The sequence below is a fragment of the Balearica regulorum genome, chromosome 8, assembly GCF_011004875.1.
Source record: "Balearica regulorum gibbericeps isolate bBalReg1 chromosome 8, bBalReg1.pri, whole genome shotgun sequence".
In the NCBI taxonomy this organism is placed as follows: domain Eukaryota; kingdom Metazoa; phylum Chordata; class Aves; order Gruiformes; family Gruidae; genus Balearica; species Balearica regulorum.
In genome coordinates this window covers 19,143,014-19,166,489 of record NC_046191.1, presented here as the reverse complement: position 1 = coordinate 19,166,489, position 23,476 = coordinate 19,143,014, and the positions used below count along the sequence as shown (strand labels likewise).

At 34.2% G+C, this 23,476-nt stretch overlaps 1 protein-coding gene across 5 annotated transcripts in view; it reads right to left on the bottom strand.

Annotated features, from left to right (window-relative positions):
• Positions 1–4,111: 4,111 nt before the first annotated feature.
• MTF2 (metal response element binding transcription factor 2) overlaps positions 4,112–23,476 on the bottom strand; it is a 43,353-nt gene continuing 23,988 nt past the window's right edge. For 2 of the 5 annotated variants that reach the window (XM_075759933.1, XM_075759934.1), the window contains exons 2-15: positions 18,910–19,108; positions 18,688–18,769; positions 17,058–17,153; positions 16,586–16,686; positions 16,098–16,246; positions 14,779–14,874; positions 13,648–13,716; positions 12,664–12,787; positions 9,656–9,723; positions 9,101–9,271; positions 8,331–8,439; positions 8,107–8,165; positions 7,855–7,959; positions 4,112–5,699 (exon numbers count right to left, since the gene is read on the bottom strand). In XM_075759933.1, the coding sequence (XP_075616048.1) occupies positions 5,345–5,699; positions 7,855–7,959; positions 8,107–8,165; positions 8,331–8,439; positions 9,101–9,271; positions 9,656–9,723; positions 12,664–12,787; positions 13,648–13,716; positions 14,779–14,874; positions 16,098–16,246; positions 16,586–16,686; positions 17,058–17,153; positions 18,688–18,769; positions 18,910–19,108 (1,783 nt within the window). In that variant the 3' untranslated portion in view covers positions 4,112–5,344. Of the gene's footprint in view, positions 5,700–7,854; positions 7,960–8,106; positions 8,166–8,330; positions 8,440–9,100; positions 9,272–9,655; positions 9,724–12,663; positions 12,788–13,647; positions 13,717–14,778; positions 14,875–16,097; positions 16,247–16,585; positions 16,687–17,057; positions 17,154–18,292; positions 18,340–18,656; positions 18,770–18,909; positions 19,109–19,215; positions 19,302–23,476 lie in introns of those variants that run through there. The other 3 variants (XM_075759936.1, XM_075759935.1, XM_075759937.1) reach the window with 3 other exon arrangements.

Below are 23,476 nucleotides of genomic sequence, written 5' to 3'. Positions count from 1 at the left end.
AATCAAACCCAGCTCCAAACAGTTAATGAGAAGATTCTTGATTACGTTCTCTGGACAGACAAGAAAAGGGCAGAACCAGAGCCCATCCCACTCCTCCTCCAAAGCCCTGAGTGTGCTTCAGCCATCATTCACTTACATTGCCTTTCCTGAAATCATTCATTCCAGTCACTTCTCTCCCACAGGATGACACCATAGGACTGGGAAAAAGGAAGCAGGCTCAGGCACCAAGTGGCCAACAAATAGGAGTTCCCATTCTAAAGCTTCAGCACTTACCTCTGAATGACTGCTGGGCAGGTGAGAAACTATGATACCTGGGCTCATCACCACAAGCAGAGAAGAAAAAGCATGGGAGGAAAGGAAGCAAGGATTGAAGTTACCAATTTGTTAAAAAAAAAAAAACCTTTTTTTTTTTAACAGTACATTAAAGGCTGTCTTTTTAATAAGCATTTCACAGCCTACTGAAAGACTTCTTTAAAAATAATAAATTCCCATTGTAATTAAATCCATTCAAGAGTTTCTCATTGTATTTCTCAGACTTGTGTACTTCTGCACATAAGTATACATATTACATGCGTTTATACATACTTTTCTGCCACAAGCCAGCTAGCCTCCCTAGTCAGTTTGTCAGAGAGAACAATTCCAAGTGTGGATTTTGTGCAAAAAGCATCATTTTCCCTAACCAAGGAACTCTGCATTGTTATCTTGATAAATTCTTAGTTCTATCTTATATTCTTCCCCTTTTCAGGCTCACCTTTTCCTTCTGCTACCACTATATTTTAACAGCCTGAAAATCTTTCCAATTGCTCATTGTCTCCCTTTCTCTGAATTTCCAACCATTGTTGACAATCTCTAGAATTTTACTATCTTCCTGCTTTCCAACCTCATGCAACCACACTATCATGCAACCAATTTGTGAAGTTATGAATGCCAAGTTAGAGCAAGCAAGTGAAAAGCAAAATGCGCAATCTTAGTAATGTTCATAAATGAAACACGTACATAGCAAAGCAATAAACTATCACATTGGATGACAACACGAGAATGCAATAGCAACAGTTTTGTAAGTATTCGTTAGGGAATGGCAGAGCACAAATGAAGTACTTGGAAATGGTGCTTACAGAAGAATAAGCTTTATTTAGAGTAAGACAGAACTATTAATTACCTACTTGCTATAAAGCAGGTTTTGAAATAAATGAGCTTATTGGAGTAAGACTGCAGACGTCAAGATTGCAAGTTAATGCTTCCACATGGGACATTAAGTAAACAGAAGACTAGGAAACCAAAATCACATGGAAGTCAGTCAATGCCAAACACAAACTAACTAATAATGGGAACAGAATATTGTCAAATTCAGAAGCTGGAAACATAAATTAGAACATGTGAAAAAAATACACTTGTGAATTAATATCAATGAACAGATTAGAAGATGATATGAAGAGAACTGTATGAGCTACAGCTGTATTTTAAAAGCTAGTATCTGCAAGGCAATATATTTTGGTATCAATGAAAATCTGAAGAACTGTTGATGTTATGGTATATGAATCTCAATGCTGGAATATGAAAAAGTCTGATTTAAAAAACAGCAGAGATGAGTTAGCTGAGAGGAACATTACGGGACTCAGAAATGCAAACAGATAAAAACATCATGACAATATAAAAATCTTGTTTCATTGTTGCTGAATGATTGAAGACTAGCAAAAGCAAATTCCAAGCTCATGCTTAGACTGTGCACAGCTCCTACTTGTACTCATCTTTTGCTTTCCTATTGTACTGCACTATCTTTTCTAGAAGATGGTCATTCCCCTTTCAACTTTCTTCAGAGACTCCAAAGTCTTTTCCACTGCCTTTCTCTTCTTTATAACTCATCTACAGATGATACAATTTACAAAAAAAGAGAAATAAAAAGAAATCAACTTTTCTACAAACTTTAGGTTGACAACTCTGATTTCTTTCCTAATGTATTACTGTTTTTCTGACCAAACTAGGATAGATCTGACACCTCCACATGGGTGTTTAGCCATCAACTTAAGTTCAGCATCACACACAACTCACCATCCTAAATACTTTTCTCCATTTCTAGAAAATACTGTTTTCTGCCATCATACCCCTAACTGCAGTGTTAGTTTTCATTCAGGCAGATGTGAGGCAAGTAGGGAAGTGACACAATTTTAAAATGTTACCTGCACAGCATTTGCAAGATTCATCCTCTTCCCTATGTGCACAGAACTGATGCTCCTGTCCAGTTCATCCTTAGCACTGTGTTCTGACTATTGCTCCATCTCCAGCCTCAGCATGTTCCAATTTCATTTCACCAGTTTCCTTTTAAAATATAACACTAAAGATCACTTTAGTAGGCTGTTCCAAAGACATGACCATTTTCCTGTTTATCCATTTATCTTTCCCCCACTCCCTAGACAACAAACCACCTGTCTTCACCTTCAAAGCCTTTTTTGGTTTATTTCTGTCTTCATGTTAAGTCAAAATATTGACCTTCATTTCACCTATCACTCCCAAGAGATTTTTTCAAAATTCCTTTGAAATCTCACTCAAAGTGTCTATTACGCACAGAAAAGCATGGGTTTTATTCAAAATTCTCTTGAAGTTTTTGTTGAGAACAATGATTTGACAAGCAGTTTGCTATGATAATTATTTTACAATTCTGACCAGTATGTGCCATTCTTTCTTTCCTGTCTTGTTCATGTGACACTTACATTTTTAGGATGGCCTCAAGAGAGGCTTCACCTACCTAAATACTACTGTAACACAAATAATATAATGGAAAAATATTAAATCTGATACACATAGAAATGGTTCTAAATCAGTGACCACAACAAAGTTGAATTACATATATTTACACACATGCATACATATAATGATCAAGTCATACCAAAATGAAATCATTAGGTACAGCAACATTTGTATTTTTCCTTTAGACACTCCATTACTACATACAATGACATTCACATAAAATGAGAGAAAGGCATTTGTAGGTGTGCTTTAATTACTACTCTAGCTGTATCTTCAGCAGCACTATTGCAGCATTTTCCAGTACATGACATCTTGTAACAAAGCATCCCTCAAGCATAGCTAGAACACTAGTTAGTGTCTATGTGCAGGGCAAGTGTCTCCAGGACAGTAAGAGGAAAGCTAGAGATAGAGAAACAATGGATGGGAGGATGCCACCGACTGTGTAGTTCACAAGAATACAGAATCAAAACTCATTCTTCTCTCTCAAAAAATACACACATTTAATGTTGGTCTTTTAATTCTAAGAAAAAAAAGCAATTCCAAAAATACAAACTGAACATCAGAGTCAAGTCAACCACCATAATAAAATGAAACAATGACATTCACAATAGTTAAGTCTATGGACAGCTTAAGTTTGACAAATATTTTCTCCCCCCCCGAAGTCCAAGTACATTCCAATATTTATCTTTAAATGAAACTTTATGAAAAATACTGCTGGTGTTCAGTTAGAATTAAAGGACTTGGATAAAGTGAAACAATAAAGACAGATACAGATGGTGTGAGTAAGGTTACAAAGGCTTTACATTTTGCATTATCCCAAGATATAAACATTCAAAAATTAACATGAAGTTGCTGTGTTATCAAAATATTGCAGCTATAAGCAAGGCAACATTAAATTAATAGCTGAGGGTGTGAAGAAAAATCCACATATTTTAGTGAAGGTAAACAGAAGTGGCAGTTTTTAATTAGCATTTTTATAAAGCTAGTATTACCTGGCCAGCCATAAACCAAGCACAGGATAAAAAGCTTTTTCTGCTTCCTTTGGCTATAAGGTGACAGAAAAAAAAAAGCAAAAATCACCTTTTCACGATGTTCAAGATGAGCAGAAAAACTCAAATAATCATGCAATGGAATAAATAAGTACTAACGCAGGCAGTACATTTTAAACCACTCTGTCATTTGTAAGTGTTACATAATTTTATTTTGGTGGTAAATTGCAAGCATTTAAGAAAACTAACCTTATGCAGTACAGTGAATAACCACCGAAACTAAAAATATTCTTCTGTTTACTCTTTGGCTAAAAATCCCTCAAAAGTAGCAGACAAAGAAAAGACATCTAATACTGGCAAAAGACTATTTTTAAAAAAAAAAAACAAGTAAACAAACTTATCAATTTAAAACTTGGTATATTTTATAAAAACAAAAGAGGTAATGTTGTAATAAAATCAGTAATGTTACTTCAAATGGCAACAAACTGTTGACCCTGTGCAATAATACACTTTATTTATACTATGTTTATCGAAATATGACTGTTTCTACAGATATTTAGGAATCTTGTGTGTGACTCCTGTGAACTTATTTTATAACTGGGACACAAAATTTACAATCAGTGTGCCACAATAACTTTCAAATTGTTATTTCTAGTAGAGTTAATTTCAAAATGTTCAGATCCTGCATTATTTTTTTTACCAGCTAATTCACATGGAAAATAATGGAATATATTACCTAGAGCATATGAACATCAATGACTGCACCCATTGCCAGAACACACTGCACTGCTTTGACACTTTTCCTTAGTACATAGAAAGCAACAGCACCCAATAAGCCTGAGAAGAAATGCTGCTGTGTAAATACTGGCAACTATTCCTGAAAAAAGAATTATGGGATGTATTCTCAGAAGCTGCCCAATCCCATAATTTGTATTGCATAGGTCACAATCACACATATATATACACGCACAAGTATGTGTGTGCATATATACATATGTATATACACACACGCGCACACGCACACACACAAAGAATATATTAAGAAGACAATGAAGTCTGGTCACAGAGCAATTTACAGGCTCAATATATTTTTCTTTTTTTTTTTTACACTTTGTTTCAAAGAAAACTTCAGTATTTTACAGTCTTCAGTAGGCATTATATACACTGCACTTATGAAATCTAGAAAGTATTGAAATAGAAATACATTTCTGCAAACATTTGGGTAAGAAAACAAACCAAAATTTTTCAAAGATTTGTGCTATCTACATAATATTTTCTCTAAATCACAATAACTGTATCCATGGAATGTTCTCTAGAAAATGTCTTTTTTTTAAAAAACACCATGCACATTTTTAAGCAATTGTAACCCAAAATATCCCAACCTAAAACAATCTAACAATGTTCAGATTAAAAAATTTAAGTTTCAGATCAGATTTTAAAAAGATAAGTCTTTATCACAAGAGCTGTAATGATAACAATTACATGTTAAGGCTAAACTGGTTTTGTTTTGTTTTTAGAAAGACATTTAAAGACACATTTCTCTTGTGGCTCTGCATTATGAACTGTACTTACAGATGACAGTGCAGTGAACATAATGTTCAGTCCTACAGTCAGGATGCAGTTGCTCCTTCCCACTCCACAAGATACTGCACCTTTCCATCAAGTGTCACCCGACGAGCCAAAACACGGTATTTTTCCCCACAAGCTATTCTACCTGCTGCACCAAAATAACTAGTAATTGAGTTCTTTAGATGATTGAGCTGTAACTCCTGATCTGCTAAGTTGTTAAGTATCTCTGTATTGAGTTCATCATACTGGTAATCTTCCTTGCTCTCATCATCTTTTACAATTTCTGAATTTTGAGTCTGAAGTGCTTTTCGTGGAAAGCGACCTCTTCTTCTCAAATGTGGTATTGCAGCAGGCCAAGTTCTTCCTGTACGAGTCCTTTTTCTCGAGTCAGATAAACTATTAAAAAAAACACAACCACAACACCCACAAACAGCATTAACTCCAAGGAACTTATTCAAAATGTATGCTTTATCATCAGTTATTGCCATGCAACTCATAATAACTTCTTTGTTCTATTTTTCACTGATAGAAATACTTGTTGCATATAGACAGATGAGTATAAATATGGCACTTGCAAAATAAAGAGTACTTACATAAGGAAAATTGTACCAATTTAACTAAATGTTAGGGTTACCTAAATGATATTAACTTATGCCTAGATATGTTAAGAGTACTATTTTGACACAACTTAATCCCATTCTTAAGCAGATTAAAAAAAACTGTCTTCAGAGACATCTGCACCAAATGTGCTTAAACTTGCAAATTAAAAATACAGCTTTATCACACAGGTAAGCCTCAACTACAAAAGCTATACTATGAAAGAGTTTGAGACGTGATGTTAGCGAAGACTGTAATTAAAAAACATATTTATGCAGTTATTTTTTCCAAGCTGAATTTATCTCAATCAATTACAACTCTGAAATATGAAAGAAGATATTGCAAAATCTATTCTACATCACTACCACCTATAGTACACATAAATTTCTGAAGATTTATTATATGTGACCAAAAAAAAAGTACATCTAAATCACACACATTTATATCTGGTAATAAAAAAAGAAGCTGCTTCTGACATTACTGGAGAATAAACCATCATTCAAATATTACAAGTGTCTAAGATATAAATCCTTATGTAAAAACCTACATCTATAATTTGCACATACTAAAACATGTTTGATAAAGTCCTAAATTAAATATGTAAACTTTGATGTTCAAGACTCCTGCATAACATAACTGAGGAAAAAAAGCACATCTTTTTAACAATTAAAAAAGAATGGAATAAAGGGCTGAAATTACTTAGATCTTTAGGTAACAACTTCAGAAGCCTGTAAGTTAAATATGAATTTTTGAAGACAGACTATTTGTAGCAGTAATGCACACAAAAATGATTCATGAAAGCACTTGATAGCATGAACCTGAATGAGGAGACAAAAGTAGATTGAGGATCCATGTACCTCAATAAAAGAGAAATTTATGTTTACTGAAATTGAGAGGAAAAAGTTCAAGTAACAATTTATTTGTAGAAAAGCTGATTGTAGTTAATTATTTATTTATGAAGACTGTGCCAAAAATTTTCATGCTCTATTGACTGTAGAAAATTACAGCATACTTACTATTCTTTAACATGAATACACAAACCTACAAAAACAAAAGCTGCTAAAATTAATTCAGGGTACACATCAGCTCTTTTGTGGCCTTTATTAGAAGACTAAGCTCAGGATGTGTTTATGGAGTTTAATTCTTTTCAGAAAATGTAATTTAACTACATATTTTAAATAAAGAATAGTTAGTGAGCAGAAAAAACTCACCCTGTGCATTGTAAGCAGAACTAATACTTCTTTTGTCATATTTCTTTAGATTTCCCCATACAATTTATAGCTCTGAGTCTCAGTTGCTCATTACTCCAAATCCCAGTGAATTACCACATCCTCAGTGTTATACTCCTTTGCAATATCCTCAATTCTTCTCTATTTATTCTCCCACCAGTTCTGCAACACCCTTACCTCCATTTCACATCTACTATGGCTGCCTCATAAGTCAACATCCTACCTTATCTTCTACCTTTGTTTTGCCAAAACTTCAACTGAAAAAAAAAAAACCCCAAACAAAACACAAAACCAAACACACCACCCACAAAATAGCACTGGCAATGACTACACCACAGATTAGAAAATTGTGTGCCTTTTTAAGTGTGGGTTGCTGGTTTGGGTCTCTCTCATCCAAGCATCTATCTTCATGAATCTTGTTAGACTGTAATTTCTTTGGAACTACCTAGATCAGATTTCATGGAAGTTAGCCAAAAGGTTCAGAACTGACTGGAAGTACAACAGAAACTCAGGTTTTAAGAAACCAAGAAAGCAGGCATAGAACACTACATGTCATACTCACTACATGGCAAGATATCTCTTGTAGGATCCCTGCAACTTCTGTTTATTAAGGGTGAAGTTTTGCTGAATGAATTGTTTCCTGCCCTCCCTCTCAGAAAACTTTATTAAAATTAATATATTGCAAATCTTAATCTTTATAGCAGATAGAGTAATTGAATAATTACCTATAATGTCTGGAAATGCTAGATGAGGTAGTTTCTTTCATACTGGCAGCACCTGTGGATTCCACATCTGAGGTATTGGATGAATGTGCAGTTCCATCAGATTTCCTGATATGCAAGATAACAGGGTTGCCATGTAATGAAAATAATCTTATATTAAAAACTCAGCTGACATTTCAGAAGCAAACACATAAATGACATAATATTATAATGTTTTACAGGATTTTTTTTTTTAATTCCTTTTTTTAAATTTACCCAACAGTGCAGGGTAATTCCAAGGCTGGGTTCTCTATCACTGGAACCGGTTCGTTATCCTAAGAAAACAACAAAGGAAAAAAAAAAAAAGAGTTAATTGCTGTATCAATTTTGACAGTGAATGGGGGAATATCATGATTCAAATTAACTAGTTATGTTTTTCTTCAAAAATAATAATCCAGTTAGAGGGAAGAAGGGGAAAAAAAATAATAGCAAAACCTTACCAGAGGAGATGACTCTGGAGTTTTGTGAATCATTTTTCTTGTATAGGGACCGGGTGGACGACCTACTGATTTTTTTTTCCCCTTTCTTTCTATACCATTACTTAAATCCCTAGAAGAAAATTTGTATTTTGTTCTGTATTATTGAAGATAGTTTTCACGAAATACATGTTTTCCTTTGGCAATGAATACGCGATTAGATGGCTATTACTAAAACATTGTGCTAAATGAAGCTATTCTGGTAAATCAAAGTTGTCAGGTACAAAGCTACCTATTTTTGCCTCCAGAATAACATAAACAGATATAAGATCTTTCTAGAAAGACTACTGATTCCTTTACATTCAAGAGGAATGAACAAGTGTTAAGTGTTATTTATTCATACAATCATACTTGGTAAAAAAAGATGGCATGTTTACAAGTTACAACTTCAAATCATACTTCCTATTTAGAATTCTAGTTAGGTTACTGAGTAAGAGCTCCAGAGAGGCAAGAAGGATTTTGTTTCCCAAATAGCAGCAAAGTTGGGATATTTTCTATTGTCCTTACTGGTAAATTTCATGTTGGGTTTGGGTTGTTTGTTTGTTTTAAGAAAGATTCTAATAGAAAAACAATTAAATTTGTTCAAAGACCTTGTTCTCACAACTAGTCCACCACTACAGTTATTTTAAAGAAATAAATTACACAAAAAGTCCTTTTTTGTAGGCACCAAAGATACATCCAAAGTAGCCCAGATTTACTACCACAACGTTGCTAGAATGACTGAATTATTTTACCTCACATCAGGGATTGGTTTAGATGATTTTCTGCCTTTAATTTTGAACTCATGAGAAGTTCCTTCTGGTTCTTTCTCAGCCTTTAAAGCAGCATTTGGTGGCACAGGAGGAACACGAATTCTCAAGCCAAACAAATGCTTCTTTTTCTTTATTTCTTTTCCAGACATAAACCTAGATGATTTTAAATTAACTGTTAAATCCTCACTCAAAGAAAAGCAACTTTTAACATAACAGTGTACATGCAAAACAAAACTATGCAAATTAGAATATTCATTCTAATGCTATTTTATTCCCCTCTTTCCCCTAATGCAATCCTCTCTGATATACAGAATGTGAAGTGGAAAGAGAATGGAAGTGAAAAAAATTTTTTTCTCATAATCTGGGTTCCACTGAAATAGTTATGTAATGTTATAGTTTGAAATAGAAACAATATTTAAATGTTATCTGCAGCCAAAGTGATTATCAGATAGACTGAGCAAAGGAGACTGAAGACTGTAATCTACATCAGATTAAATAGGGAAACAACATTTAAAACAAAAAGTACCAATAACTTACATGGTCTTGTAATCATTTAATGCCTCCAGTACATGCTCATATCTTTCAGATTTTGGTGTATCTGCCAGCTGTGAAGTATTAAGAAATCATTTAACCTGTCGAATTCTTTAGTAATAGAAAGATTCCAGTTACTTTGAGTTACTGTAACTACAGATTTGGATGTGAAGTACATTTATGAAGTATTAGCTGTGGAAGCTACCTAACCCCAAAGGATATTAATCATCATCCCATATATTCTGTGATTCCACAGAATTCATGCCAGGATCAAGCCTAGGCCAAAAGAATTTGAGTTTTACTTGTAAGAAGTGCAAGAAAAATCTCTCAAAGAATTTTTGTATAGTCAAAGAACATAATACTAGCTTGCCCTCCCAAGATTTTAACAAGAGTTCTGTGGCATTATGTACTCCCAAGTTAATTGGGATTGCAAGCAGAAGATAACTATATTGACACGAGAACTTAGTTTTTTTATTCATGATCATTTTAACCAAAATCCTGCCATAGGACCTAATTCCCATTTTTGCCAACATTACTCAACATAATACAAAAAAAGGAAGAGGCCCAGAAAAGCTATCAGAGTTTAAAAAAGTAAATCCATTTTCACAGCCCTTTTGCTACAACCCTTCTTGCACCAAAGCCTGAAGTAGCTAGTCCTTATCAAGCTATCAAAACATGATATCTTCTCTCTGAAAAACTGCATACTTATGAATTAGAGACATAAAGCAGAATAAGCATGGTGGCAACTATAAAGAAGCAGACACAATATTTTTGTAATAGAATTTAAAATAAGATGACTTATTTTTATATTTAGACAGCTATTTAATTCCAATGAAGCTACTATATTTCTAGTTGCCATGCCAAAATGTTCCAGACCTTATATCCTATTGGCTCTACAGTAAATTTATCTTTAATTAGTGAAGCTTAAATTGTTTGTCAACTCTCTAATAGTACGATTACTACAGAGCAGACTGTACAATATTTGCAGCTAAGAAAACCAAAACCAAACCACCTTCAAATACTTTCTAAAGAATATGCACTTCTGACCAAACAGGACAGATACAAATGCTTAAAGGATTAAAAGTTAAGGGAGGTATTCAACTGATTTTAGCCAAAGAAAGTAACAACTGTTTTTACACATCTTCATCATATGCATTCAGTACAATCCATTGCTATCCACAGCTCTTGCAACTCTGCAGCACTTGACTAGAGAAAACTGCCATATATTTATTGCATCCTAAATAACAACATGTTAAAAATTACTGGCTTAAGTGGAATTATCAGACCTCCTATCTTACCTACGGCTAAAAAAACCAAAAAAAACCCACAAAACCTTTTCCTCTTATTCAATTATAAGCAGCTAGAGAAAGAAATCAAAGTGTCAGTTCTAACAGGGCCAAGCTAAGAATATTACAAAACCCCTAAAACCATTATACTGTAGATGTCACTCTTTCTGTGACTAATGTCTGTTTAATAAAGAAACTGGATTAACTAAAGTAGTAAAATACATTTGCCTCAAATTTTCAAAGACACAATTTTTCCCAACTTAGTGAGAGACATTTAGGATCTTTTCAGAATAAAGTCTTGATGATTTCCTCAACTCAGCTTTTACGCATTTATTCAAAATCTACCCCTTCAAAAATGTAGTCTTCAGACTCAAAAGTAGTAGTTTCCTGAAGATGCAGAAATATTGATTAAGGAATTGAAAGTACCACTTAAAGAGGTGAGTTTCCTTATTTTAGATCTCCCCTCTTCTTTCTCCCCCTTAGTTATGTGGTTTTCACATAGACTGAGTATGGATGAATTGAAAGTGGAAAGAGCAGCACAATGAGGACTGTAGCCTTTCAACTTCTTCAAAATGGCATGTGTGCTCCAAGTCAATGGCAGCTAGATAGATCCACTCTCCTCAACCACACCACAGCTGCTCTGACCAGGCATTCTGACATGAAATTACATTAAATCTAAAGAATATATTATATGAAATAAATAATCATTAATTTCTTCCACATTTCCCTTAATACTAAGAGAAACAAAAGTCAAAATTAAACACGGCTTACGCATTTGTTAAACTGCACAGTAAGACAGCCAGAACATTTCATTCTATTGAAAAAATGGTGTGAGAATTACCACATTTTGTGCAGCCTTTTTTTTTTCCTTAAAGCTTAGGACTTGACATAACAGAATTATTGACTTGATATGACTTTTAGCTAAGAGATACCATAAAACCCAAAGCAAACTAGATATCTATTCATAATGAGACTGTCTCTTTTTCTTAAATGCTTGAGTGCTTGCTTGTCTAACAAATTATTAACACTCATAGTCTAAACATACGTATCAAACTATTTTCCATTATTTATGAAATGTAGTTACTCATTTAAAACCAAGAACATACATTTGATTCCCAAATTGTGTCTGCTAGAAGTGGATTACAAATGTACAAATTTACCAAAAAAGTATAAAAGTAGGATGTACTCATGATAAAGTCAAACCAGTCATACACCATCTGTATTAAAAAAACTTCAAAACCCTAAACAATTTTCATGCATGGAAAAAAGAGTGTGCTCTACTAGCAGTGTGCCAATTTGAATTCAAGCATAAATTTTGCTTCCAACCTTACATGCAGAAACAAATATCTATGCTGCTCCTCTTAGATATGAGGTCAGTCTGCTTGAGAAAAATGGATTTCATTTAATGCTAACTACCCAGTAAATCAAATAGCTGGAAAAATTACTAGTGTAGTAGTAAACTAAAATCAAAGTGCCTTGACAAGAAGCAGAATCAGACTGGAAAAAGGACCACTTGAGAAATTTTACAGCTCAGAAAAGCATACGCCACTTAAAAAGCATTCTATTTCTGCAAGGGAATTAAAGACGGTCTCCTCATTATTTGGAATTACCAGATTTTAAGGTAATAAAGATTTAACATCCAAAATAAAAAAGTTCATAGGTCACTAACTTTCAGGATATATGTATGCACTCTGAGGAAAAACAAGAAAGAGTACTCCAATTACTTACCTCACCAGGATGCAACCTATCCCAGTTTTCATTAATGTAGGCCATGAGTTCAAGTTCCGAATCAAAGTATTTCTTCTTATGAATAACACTTAGGTTGTAAAGGCATAGATGTGCTATATCTACCCTAGAATTCAGAAATATTTTAATAAAAACAGGAAAAAAGGCCTTTTCTTCCAATTACTTTTCCTTGAAATAATTTAGTAGAAGAGATATTAGTACAATATAGTTAGAGGAATACAAAGCACCACTTAAAACCCTCAATCCAGGGAACATTACAAAGTCTCCTGTCATTTCTCTTACTCAAGTGATTCCTTCTGCTTTGAATCTTACTTTCATCTCTGCCTCATCTCATTGTCATGATGTTCTTTTAAAGTCCAAGACTTTAAAAATATCCTATGGTTTAGTCCAAGACTGGACTAAACCATAGGATATTTAAGTAAGTCCTGAATTCATGCAAGTAATTCAGTGAAATAACATTTAACAAGGTAATTTCCACTATATATTTGCTAGCACATACATCTACTAAATTGGATATAATTTCTAATATGGATTAGTTCAAAGATCTCAAACTACAACTAACTATTAAGTCACATCAACAAAACTATTATTAGATGTGTCAAGATGTGTACTCTAGTACTCACTACATTTGGCTTATCTAATGGCAGGATCCTAAACCTGCAAAAAAGACTTGGTTCAGATATCTCAATCCTTACACATATAACTGAGTAGTTACTTGCTACTTTACTGAACAATCCCAGGAATAAATCCCAAGAGCACACAATTGCAATATATCTCTATGTTTAAGGATAAAGTTTGAGGCAAAAGTTGTCCCTATTCATACAGAGACGTAAGAACTCAGGAAACAACTCAAGATAGCAAGTGGATTTCCTTTTTTGCAAAGGGAATCAAAATACTAAAAAGAAAAGCAGAGTAGAGTATATATTCAACTCTTTTTTTTTTTTTTTTAAAAAAAGTCATACTTACCATCTCAAGGGTAAACGTTTGAGGTATTCTGGTCCAGAACTGCAAACTGAGCAAATGAACGTATAAAACCTAAAAATACATACATACACATATGTACATGTGTCTGGGTGGTGGGTGTCTCTACACACACGCCCTCTTAATGTTTTAACATGCTACTTATGAAAAAATGAAAGTTAAGCAGGCTAAAACCCATCCATATAATATTTGAGAGCCCCTTTGTTCTCCACCTTCCTTTAACAACTTCTACAATCTGTACTGGTAACTACCAGGCCAGATACAATTTTACCCTGCTACCACTGTTTCATACTCCTTAAGTCCCTCGACCTGCAACTATATCAATGAAGATGTTCTGTAATATCCCCACTCCGTTCTCTCAAATGCAGAAACCTGTGCACCAGTGTAAGCATGCATTTAAAGGACCCATGCATGTCTGGTTCCTAACTCAGCTCCTTTATACAAACATTCTAACACAATCAACAGCTAAAAGAAAGTGTAATAGATGAGATACTCCTTGATTCCCTTCTCCAGTTTTCACTCATCTGCTCCAAGTTTCTCTTAAAATGAAAGCACAGACCAGTGCTCTTTACAACTTCCTTTTGTCTTGACTCATCGCACATGAGCAGAGGGTGTACAGAGCTCCCCTCAGTCTATCCTTCCAGCTTTCTCCAGTTCCCTATACTGTTAGTACAGGGAGCTACAACTATACACGCACAGACAGCCTACCTTGAAGAATACCTGCTGCATACAAGAGATTAGTCACCCTACACAATGTGAACTTGAAAGCCCTTATCTAACTTACAGGCCCACTGAAGTGGTCTGCTTTAAACTTTCCAGTCTCCCAGCACCTATAGTATAATGCACTTCCACACAAAGTGGAGTCAGTAACAATTTTAATGGAACTATCCATTGGTTACCTCTCCACCTTCTCACCCTCCTTCATTAAACCGAGATGGAGAACTGCATTTTCCTGCACCTGAACACATGCTTTATTTCCTGTAATCTTCTACACAAAAGTCACCCCATTTTTGGAAAATACTGTTGTATTACAGATACCTTAATAAAAGCTCATATGTGACATTCCCTCCACATTTCAAATAAAGACAACCGTAAAGTACAACTTAAGTTCCTTACCTGTCACCAAAAAGCATTGGCTTTTGGAGACATTGCACGCAAGCCTCATGAAACCACTGCTTACATTTGCAGCACTGCAACATCTTTAGATACCAGCTTCACCAACAGAAAGGAAAACAAGATCTTGTATTAAAAAAGTTACTGAAAATTGTCCTTCATTGCATTTAAATTAAATAGTAAGGGATCTTCTGATCTAGACATTTTCACTCTTTATAAAACAGTCATCTGTAGGGATATTTCAGTAACGAGTTCCATAATGAATCATTACTAGAAAAGAGTGACTAATAAAAGGCAGTCTAGTAAGAGGATGAATTATTAAAAGAAAAAATAAAAATATGATTTCCTCTGATAACCACCTTCTAATTCTTGATAATAAGAATTCAGTAATTCCACATAAACTCCTTCTCACATACCAGATTAGCTTCTTCATTATTTTCCAGAACACAGCACAGCCATATTAAGTCATAAACATTTGTTCTGAGGATTCAACTACTTGAATCCCTAAAACAAACCTCATAGTTTACACTTTTTTTTTTTTCCTTTTTCAGATTCTCCCTTGAGAAAAGGAACCATGCAAACTTGAAGATAACATTTGTCCAAGTCTGCAAAATTCTCAAACCAGAGGTCTGTCACGTGAGTATAAACTCAAAAGCTTCGCTTCTTTGTGGGACACTTGCCTTGCCTTAAAATCTTCAATGCTATTTTATTCATTCACTCATCCATGCAGACACCCAAGTATTTATCTCTACCGGCTTAAGTCCTCTTCTTGCCTTTCTTGTAAGAAAGAACCAGAGGACTCTGTAATACCATAAGAGGGGAAAAAAGTCTTTCTCCCACCAATAATTACAATCTAAGGTATGATGTCACGGTGGAATCAGACAGCTGTGTACTCCAACGAAACTTAATAAACTAATCTCTAGATACATATTTGTGACTAATGACAGAACTGATTTAACAGCAGTAAAACACTGCCTAGAACTGCAAGAAGATCAAACAAATCCAATTTCAAAGACATTAAGAGTAACAATGCAAAAAAAATATTCTTGCTTGTAGAATGGACTGTGATGTTATATGATGGTCACATGACAAAATTAAAACAAACCAAAAGATCTGATGGGAGAATGAAATCTATTAATAACTTATTTCTTATGAGACATTTAAAAAATATATATAGTTCAAAGTTCCACTTTGCATCAAGTTTAATACCTGGACACAATAGAAAAAGAAACTAACAAGTTCACAAGTAAAATTCTACAGGATCAGGGCCAAAATTCGCAGCGGCATTATGAAGAAAAGTTCTTACATATCTGTTTACTTACTCTCCAGGTCCTCCACAATAGCAGTAACACTGCTGGACGTTGGTTTTGTGACCTGCATCCCATTCAAGGTCTGTTGCATTATATGGTAATGTTTGTTTCATGACTTGCAGTGCTTTGGCATTTGGTCCTTTCTTAAGTGCACCACCCCTCTGGGCCAAAACAAATATATTATTGTTTTAGTAAACTAATGTATTTCTGAAACTTTCAAATACTTTAATTTGAAAGCAACAAAAGTTTGTCTATAATCAAGTAAAATACTTTCATTTGTATTTAATAGCAGCATATTTGTTTAAAAATAAATTGAAAGCCAAATGTCATATATTTCTAAAAATAAATATTAACTCCCAACGTATAAAACTTCTATTCAAATCAAAGTTAGCAAAAAATAAACCACTGGAAAAAATGGGTTTTATTTTTTGTTTCAACTTCAAAAACAAAGTATGCATACAATATGGGATATATTAAGAAATGTTTTTCTAGAAACACACCTTTGTTGTTGTTGCAAAAACGCACTGTCGACAGAGCCATTTATCATCTGAATCAATCACACTGGAATCAATATTTGGTGTGTGACACAGCTGATGATAACCTGTATAAAAAAATTTATCAAAGTATTATTAAAGTGGCAAAAGAAGCTTACATAGAATTAACTGTATATCATTTTAATGCAACTATAAGGCATTATCCATCATTAAGTGCCAAAAATCTGATCAAAAAAGACTGTTAAACACATTCAGAATGGTCTTTTAAATTTTTAGTTGAAAAAATAAACTTTACTTACACAAGGTGTTAGTCACTTCAACATGGATTAACATTATTCACTGAGCTGTTAATAGCCACTAAGGGCTGTAAAATTTAAGATCAGTTGAGCAGTCAGTCATAGCCAGGCAAATATCCTCCTTCATAAAACAAATCAAAACATCTTTTAAAATGCAGTAAATAGAAAAAAAATCTAGTTACCTTGCCCACATTTATCACATATAACTATTTCATTCGGTGCTTCTGAATACTCTTCCTGACATATTGTACAGACCATTTCCCCACTTTCAGTGGCTCCTAGACAAAGATGAAAGTGTCATTTTTTTCAGGTTACATCTGCAGTTGGAATAGTTACCACACATATGGCTTTTTTTGTAATTCCAGTTACAGATCCATGCACTGTAGAAATATGTTGTTAGAGTCTAACTTCCAAACAAAATAAATTCAGACATTTTGTACAGACTGTAACGTGTTACAAATATTTATATCACTAATCATAAGCTATTGGATGTTTGTAGACTATATATTGCATATTTACTATGCAGTCTATGGTTCCTTAGTATCAGCAAGAATAATTAAATAACTAAAGAATGTAAATGCAGGCTAAAAAATTATGTATAAGCAAATCTTATCTGGACAACTAATAGATATACTTTGTATTTACAGTAATTTGTGCTTCTTTTCATGTAAATTTATGCATAATTTGGTATGTATCTTTTTGATAGATCTGCCCAAAGTGCTTTAGTATTAACCTCCAACACTCTTAGGAAATATGTTATTACTACTTACACATATCTGCAAGCATACAAAAAGCACACAGTAACAGTAGAGGTAAGAAAGAAGTTAGCTTGCAAACTGGAAACAAGACTACACCTTGCTCCAATTATACAACATATCAATGTAAAAATCTGGATTAAAATACAAGTTACTTAATCTACATGTTATCACACACGCACTAAAATTTGATAGTTACAATAAATGAATTGAAGATCATAAACTAGTACTATATACAGAAGCAGAACAGCAGGTTTTTAAAAGCTTCTCAGAAATAAAGCAGTGGATTTTTTGCTATTATAAATACAAAGCTTCTCCCATTAGCAGATAAAGTGTTTAGTTTAAACATCAAGAATAGGTGACAGCCAGACCAGACTTCCATTGCCTTTAAATGAAAAAATTGTAACTGATTTTCAGAGGAAATTGTCACTGAAATTGTCATCCACACCTAATTACCTTTAGATTATTAAAATACTAGCTACTCCCCAAATATTAGGCGGCGGTGGGGGCTGGAATATTAAAAAAAATCAAAGCTAAAATACAATAGATGTCTCACTTGATAATTGCACATTTCTTTATATCACATCAATACTCCAAAATCTGTAATGGTTTATGTGCAACAGTTATGGTGTTACTTTTAAATGTGAAAACTCCATTCAAACCTAGGATTTTGCAGTCTTTGGTTTCTTTCCACGTCATGTTGTTTCAACTGAAAACAATAGGAGGACATAAACTCGGTGTAAATTAGGGCCCAGAGTTTTCTGTCAAGACAGATTATTATACTCTATTCCCATTCAAATAAACTCAAATGTGATTATTTTTAGAAGTGTTCTCCCCTCCCTGCACATAGTTATGTGAAAACAAAACAAAACTGCAATGATGAAGAGTTGTTTGAAAAGATTTTTTTTTTCTAATTTGCCTAATTCATGATCCTGGGTCACAGTAAACTATATTGCTCTTTAGTATACAAGAATATAATTTAATTGTTTATTTTAACAGATATAGTAATCTAAACAAGTAAAATACCAAACAATGACTACTTCACTGAAGTTCTTGCCTGTTTGTATGTCCTTCCAGAGAACCCAGGATTTGGAACTGTCTTCAAATATAATGAAGCAGTTCTGTTTCAGTTTGTTTATCTGAAAAACAAAAATACAGTGGCAGCCATGAGTAAAAGGTCTAAACAGAAGAGTGTTTGTGACACTGAGACAATAATAGTGTAATATTTAACCAACATATGATACTGTAAGACTCCAGTGAAGTTAAAAAAATTGTTTACCTTTTTGATAGTTCCAAGATAAAACAAGCCATCTGACCATCTAGCTAGGACATCCTGACCTTCTTCAAATTTACACAGTGGCTTTTTGGCTTTCTGTCCATCACGTAACGACAGCTTGGTCAGAGATGCTGAGGTCTTATGGCTTCGACATAAAGGAGACCGCTTATGGACCAGTGAATTACCCACCGCTGTAGAGTCTCTAAAGAAAGGGAAAAAAAGAGAGAAAAAGGTAACCAGAATTAGGTTAAGTAAGAAACCATGTATTTTTAATATTAATTATTCACAGCTAGAACTCACTTTAGTTACCTGAAGTTCTGGAGTTAGCTTAAAACCTGGTCATGTTTTCAGACTTTACACATCTTTAGTAGCAGTGCTTCTGCTACTCTAGAAGTCTACAAAATTTGAAACAAACAAATTTATACAAAGAAAAATTTTCTATGAAATCAACTAATGTAAGTGTGGATAGCGAGACACAAACTTTCCAACTCTGAGACTCATCATGAGGTCACCAGAGTATTAAAGAATGCATCAAAAACATTCAATACAGGATTACTTATGCAAAACACTAGTCACTCATGTTGCTAACAGTTTTCTAAAATTTCCAAGGTAGCTAAAAAGGTCCTAAGCCATTTCTAACTACATTACCTTGGTAGGGAGAGTACTAGTTGACAATTAACACATTAGTAAGCAGTCAGTTGCTCAGAATAAATAAGTAAAAAACCCAAAACACAACCAATCCCACACAACAAAAACATAGGGCAGGGGAAAAAAGAAATCAAGTGGAACACTATGCTAACTCAAGGCCTATACTAACTCAGGTACCTCCAACGCAGCATCACACTTTGCCACTAAGCACAGCTGTAGAGTTTTCCAGCACATAAAGAATTTCTACATGTTAAATTTCTAGAGTAAAATAAGTTTTCTTCTCTATTAGAATCAGACAGAAAAAGAATAAGGAAGGAAACTCAAAAGATCTTGCAACCTTTTTTCATGCACAAAACTCAGAATTCTAAGTTACTTAAATCAATAATCATTTTTTCTTCATGTATAGACTATATATTGTGGAATTGTATAAGTGTGAATATCCTTTTGTCAGACTAGCTATCAAACACTACACTCCAAGTAAAGGAGTAAAATACAGAAAAATGTCCAGATAATGCACAAGGAATATTCTTCATAAGTAATAGGTAGAAATTGAGACTATAAAATAGTTACCAATGTATTACTAAACACACATATAACTACAATGCAAACACAAGGACAGACCAAAGAATTAAATAGAATAGAGAGTCAGTTGAAAGAGCAAAGTTTCACCTCACTCAAGATAGCTTAGCTACATTATCAGCACCAGAAACAATTGAATTACAAGGCACCAACAAAAACAGTAAATGAATCAGCGTCCTATATAGTTTGATGAGAATTACTATTCATGTCAGAGAAGTTACTCTGAAGTTTCAAAGAGTAAGGACTCCCTTCTCCCTAAGAAGTTTACTATTTACATTCAATATGAAAATAAAACTGAAATTACAATGGCTTAAAACATCATAAATATGCATAAATGCAAAAGTTATTCTAGATAGCAATCAGATTTTTTTTTTGTGCTAAACAGTTCAAACCAAGAAGGTTCAACAAGAAAATCAGACAGTTGTTTTAAGCATATTTCTAATCAGTGTAAGTCTAAACAATGACACGACAGTAAGAGCAGCCATAATGGACCAAATGAGTGTTCCACCTAGCCCAGTAACTCTGGCATCTTCATGTACAACTGGGTCACCAGTTTAAGTCTTGTCTTATTCCAAATACAAAACCATTCAGACAGATGACTGGGAAAGACCAGCAGAACAGATAAAACTTATAACATCACTCTTTTCCCAAACATTCTCTAGGTCTCTTACAGGCTGTGGATCCGAAGATCTCAAGCAGTAATGTCTTTAGTTTTTTTAGTCATTAATGGAGGTTTCTTCTGCAAGTCTTCCTACATGTTTTGTTGAACCTGTTAAAGCAGCACTTTTGGCTTGTTTCACAGCTAGCACCTTGTCACTTTGACACCCTTCATCATTGCATCAGAAAACTAAATGTCATTTTCCATCTTCTCCCTTCATGCCCCACTAATGATATTTAGACCTACCCAGCCATATTTCCCAGATAAGGAATCCTACCCAATTCTGCTGCTTCTCATGTGAAAGGTGTTTTCCAGTTCTACTCTAACTTCTGATACATGGAATGGGATACATGCAGCATTCAAAGTAAGTTTACAGTAACAAGGTAATAGCATGGCAGTCCAGGCCTTTTTATTTTCTCCTTTCCAACACCTGTAGCTTTTTCACACACACACTGCAATCAGGCATTAAGTTAAAAATCTGAAAGAATTATTAGAAACTGCAGGTTCTCATTCTAACTGCTCCCAGACTATTGTTTCCCCTTTCACTGTGTACTACTTCTGTTTGCAGTAGATTTCATTTGCCACTTTGTTATCCAGTCACTCAGTTGCTTGAAGTCCTTCTACACTTTCTATATTGGAATATTTCATCATTTAAACTTACCATATTTTGTACATCACTGCAAGATTTTGGCCCTTATCTTATACAATAGCTTAATTTTTTTGCAAGGGCCTCTGAAGCAGGGCCCCAGCCCTTAACATTTGTTGCAACCACATTCTATTCTCCCCCTTGTATCTGTACAACCATTTATACACCCAAGTACCAAACAGGCTCATAAATAAATGTGTCTGAAGTCAGCCAATCAAGAGAGGGAAAAAGGTTTTACCTTCATGAGTTCCCCAAACCTTTCTGACTACAGAGACATCCAACTTAGCACAAAGCGAGCAATGTTCAAAGGCTAGACAAGGCTTGATCAGAACAGCCTAGAAATAATTGTGAAACTATAACCTGGTCTCAGTCAATAATGCTTTTCTTGGAAAGGATTCATCATTACAAAACATATTTAGATACTTCAAATTACATCTATGAATTTGATTTAGCATATTGAACTGGTCAATAAGTTGCCAACATCTAAAGAAAATTTACTAGTGCACCTTGAAACAGTTTAACAAGTGTTTTAACAGGACTGTTCTAGAAGTTCAAAGATTTTCTTTCCAGCTTTTTATCTGATTTGATACTATAGAAAGCAGCTACAAGGCAGGAATGTTGGTTCTTCTTCAGTACTTGAAAAAAGGTATGAAAGTTCTTGTACAGAATAAGCAAAAAGACACAATCAATTCATTTATTATACATAATCTACTACAGATTTCCTTTTTTAAAAAAAATCAACAATTATTTGAGTTTTATATTAAAAAGTCTTCAAAAGCACATGACATTCTTTTAAATACAGAAGTTTGTCCCATAACTCCATTAAATTATAACAAAAATGTGTTGTGCATAATTTTCTGGCACAAAGCACTTAAATGAGTCTATACATTGACTTATACAACAGCCTAAATTCACAATAGCTACTTCAGACACTGAAGGATCTTGACACAGTAAGTGTCTGAGCCAATAAAGCAGACACTTCTCCATTGTCCACATTGCCCTCTTTGTGGGAGATAGCACTGCTGAAGTGATGACTAAACAGCTCATGAAGTAGCTCCTGCTGTGGCAGTTTATGGTTTATCTAACACATAGACTGAAAATAGGGTTAGTTATCACAATGGCTGACACTTGGAGCTAGCTTAACAGTTGCTTTCCACATGGATCACAAGTTCCTCTTCAGGGAAACATTCCCCCAACAGTTTTGATGGGGATTAAGTGGGAAGAGCTACTGTTTTAACAAGTTGACTTTAATTAGCAAGCCATAAGTTACCTAAAGTAGGTGTCTGAAGTGCCTTCTGGAAACGCTGCACAAGAAAGCCTGTGCAGACCAGTGTAAAAACCACATGCCTAAAATGCTAATAACTTTCTTGTCTATCTTGCTGTTCCGCTCCGCTGTAGTGGAGTACCAAAAAGTCACACCAACCATTAAAATAAAATTTCTGTTGGAAGTTAAGTGAAAATGCAAACTGAGGTTAACTTCTTGCTTGCCAATTTTGAAATTAGAGGTTCCACATTTTCCAGAGCTTGCTTTCAAGTCTTCCCTCAAGTTAGCTCCATAGCACCTTCCTACCATACCATTTATAGTTACCAACAATATTAAGTAACATTTCCACACCATCTCAAAAACTTCTCCCCAAGAAGTTCTCATTGCAAAATATCCAACAGACACCTTGTTTTTCAGAAAAATTTATCTACTTTCTTTATCTCATTTAATTTGCACAACTAAGCTACACTGCATGTCATACAGCATGTCCAACCTACCTCAGCTTTATATCCTTTACTCAATACTGAACCTGTTGTGGCTGTATTCTTATTCAAGTACTTAAAATGCAAAGTAAGTACTTACATGCCCATACAATCTTTCAGAAGTTAGTGGGGAGAGTCACTAAAATGTGCCTGCATGTTGAAATACACTTCAAAATAGAAGTGCACTTTCACCATTTCTTAAGAAGCTGATCTTGTGAAGTACTGAAAATGCTCATTGACTTTTCACCTGGGGGTCTGGATCATAATCATAGATATTCTCAAGCAAAACAGGC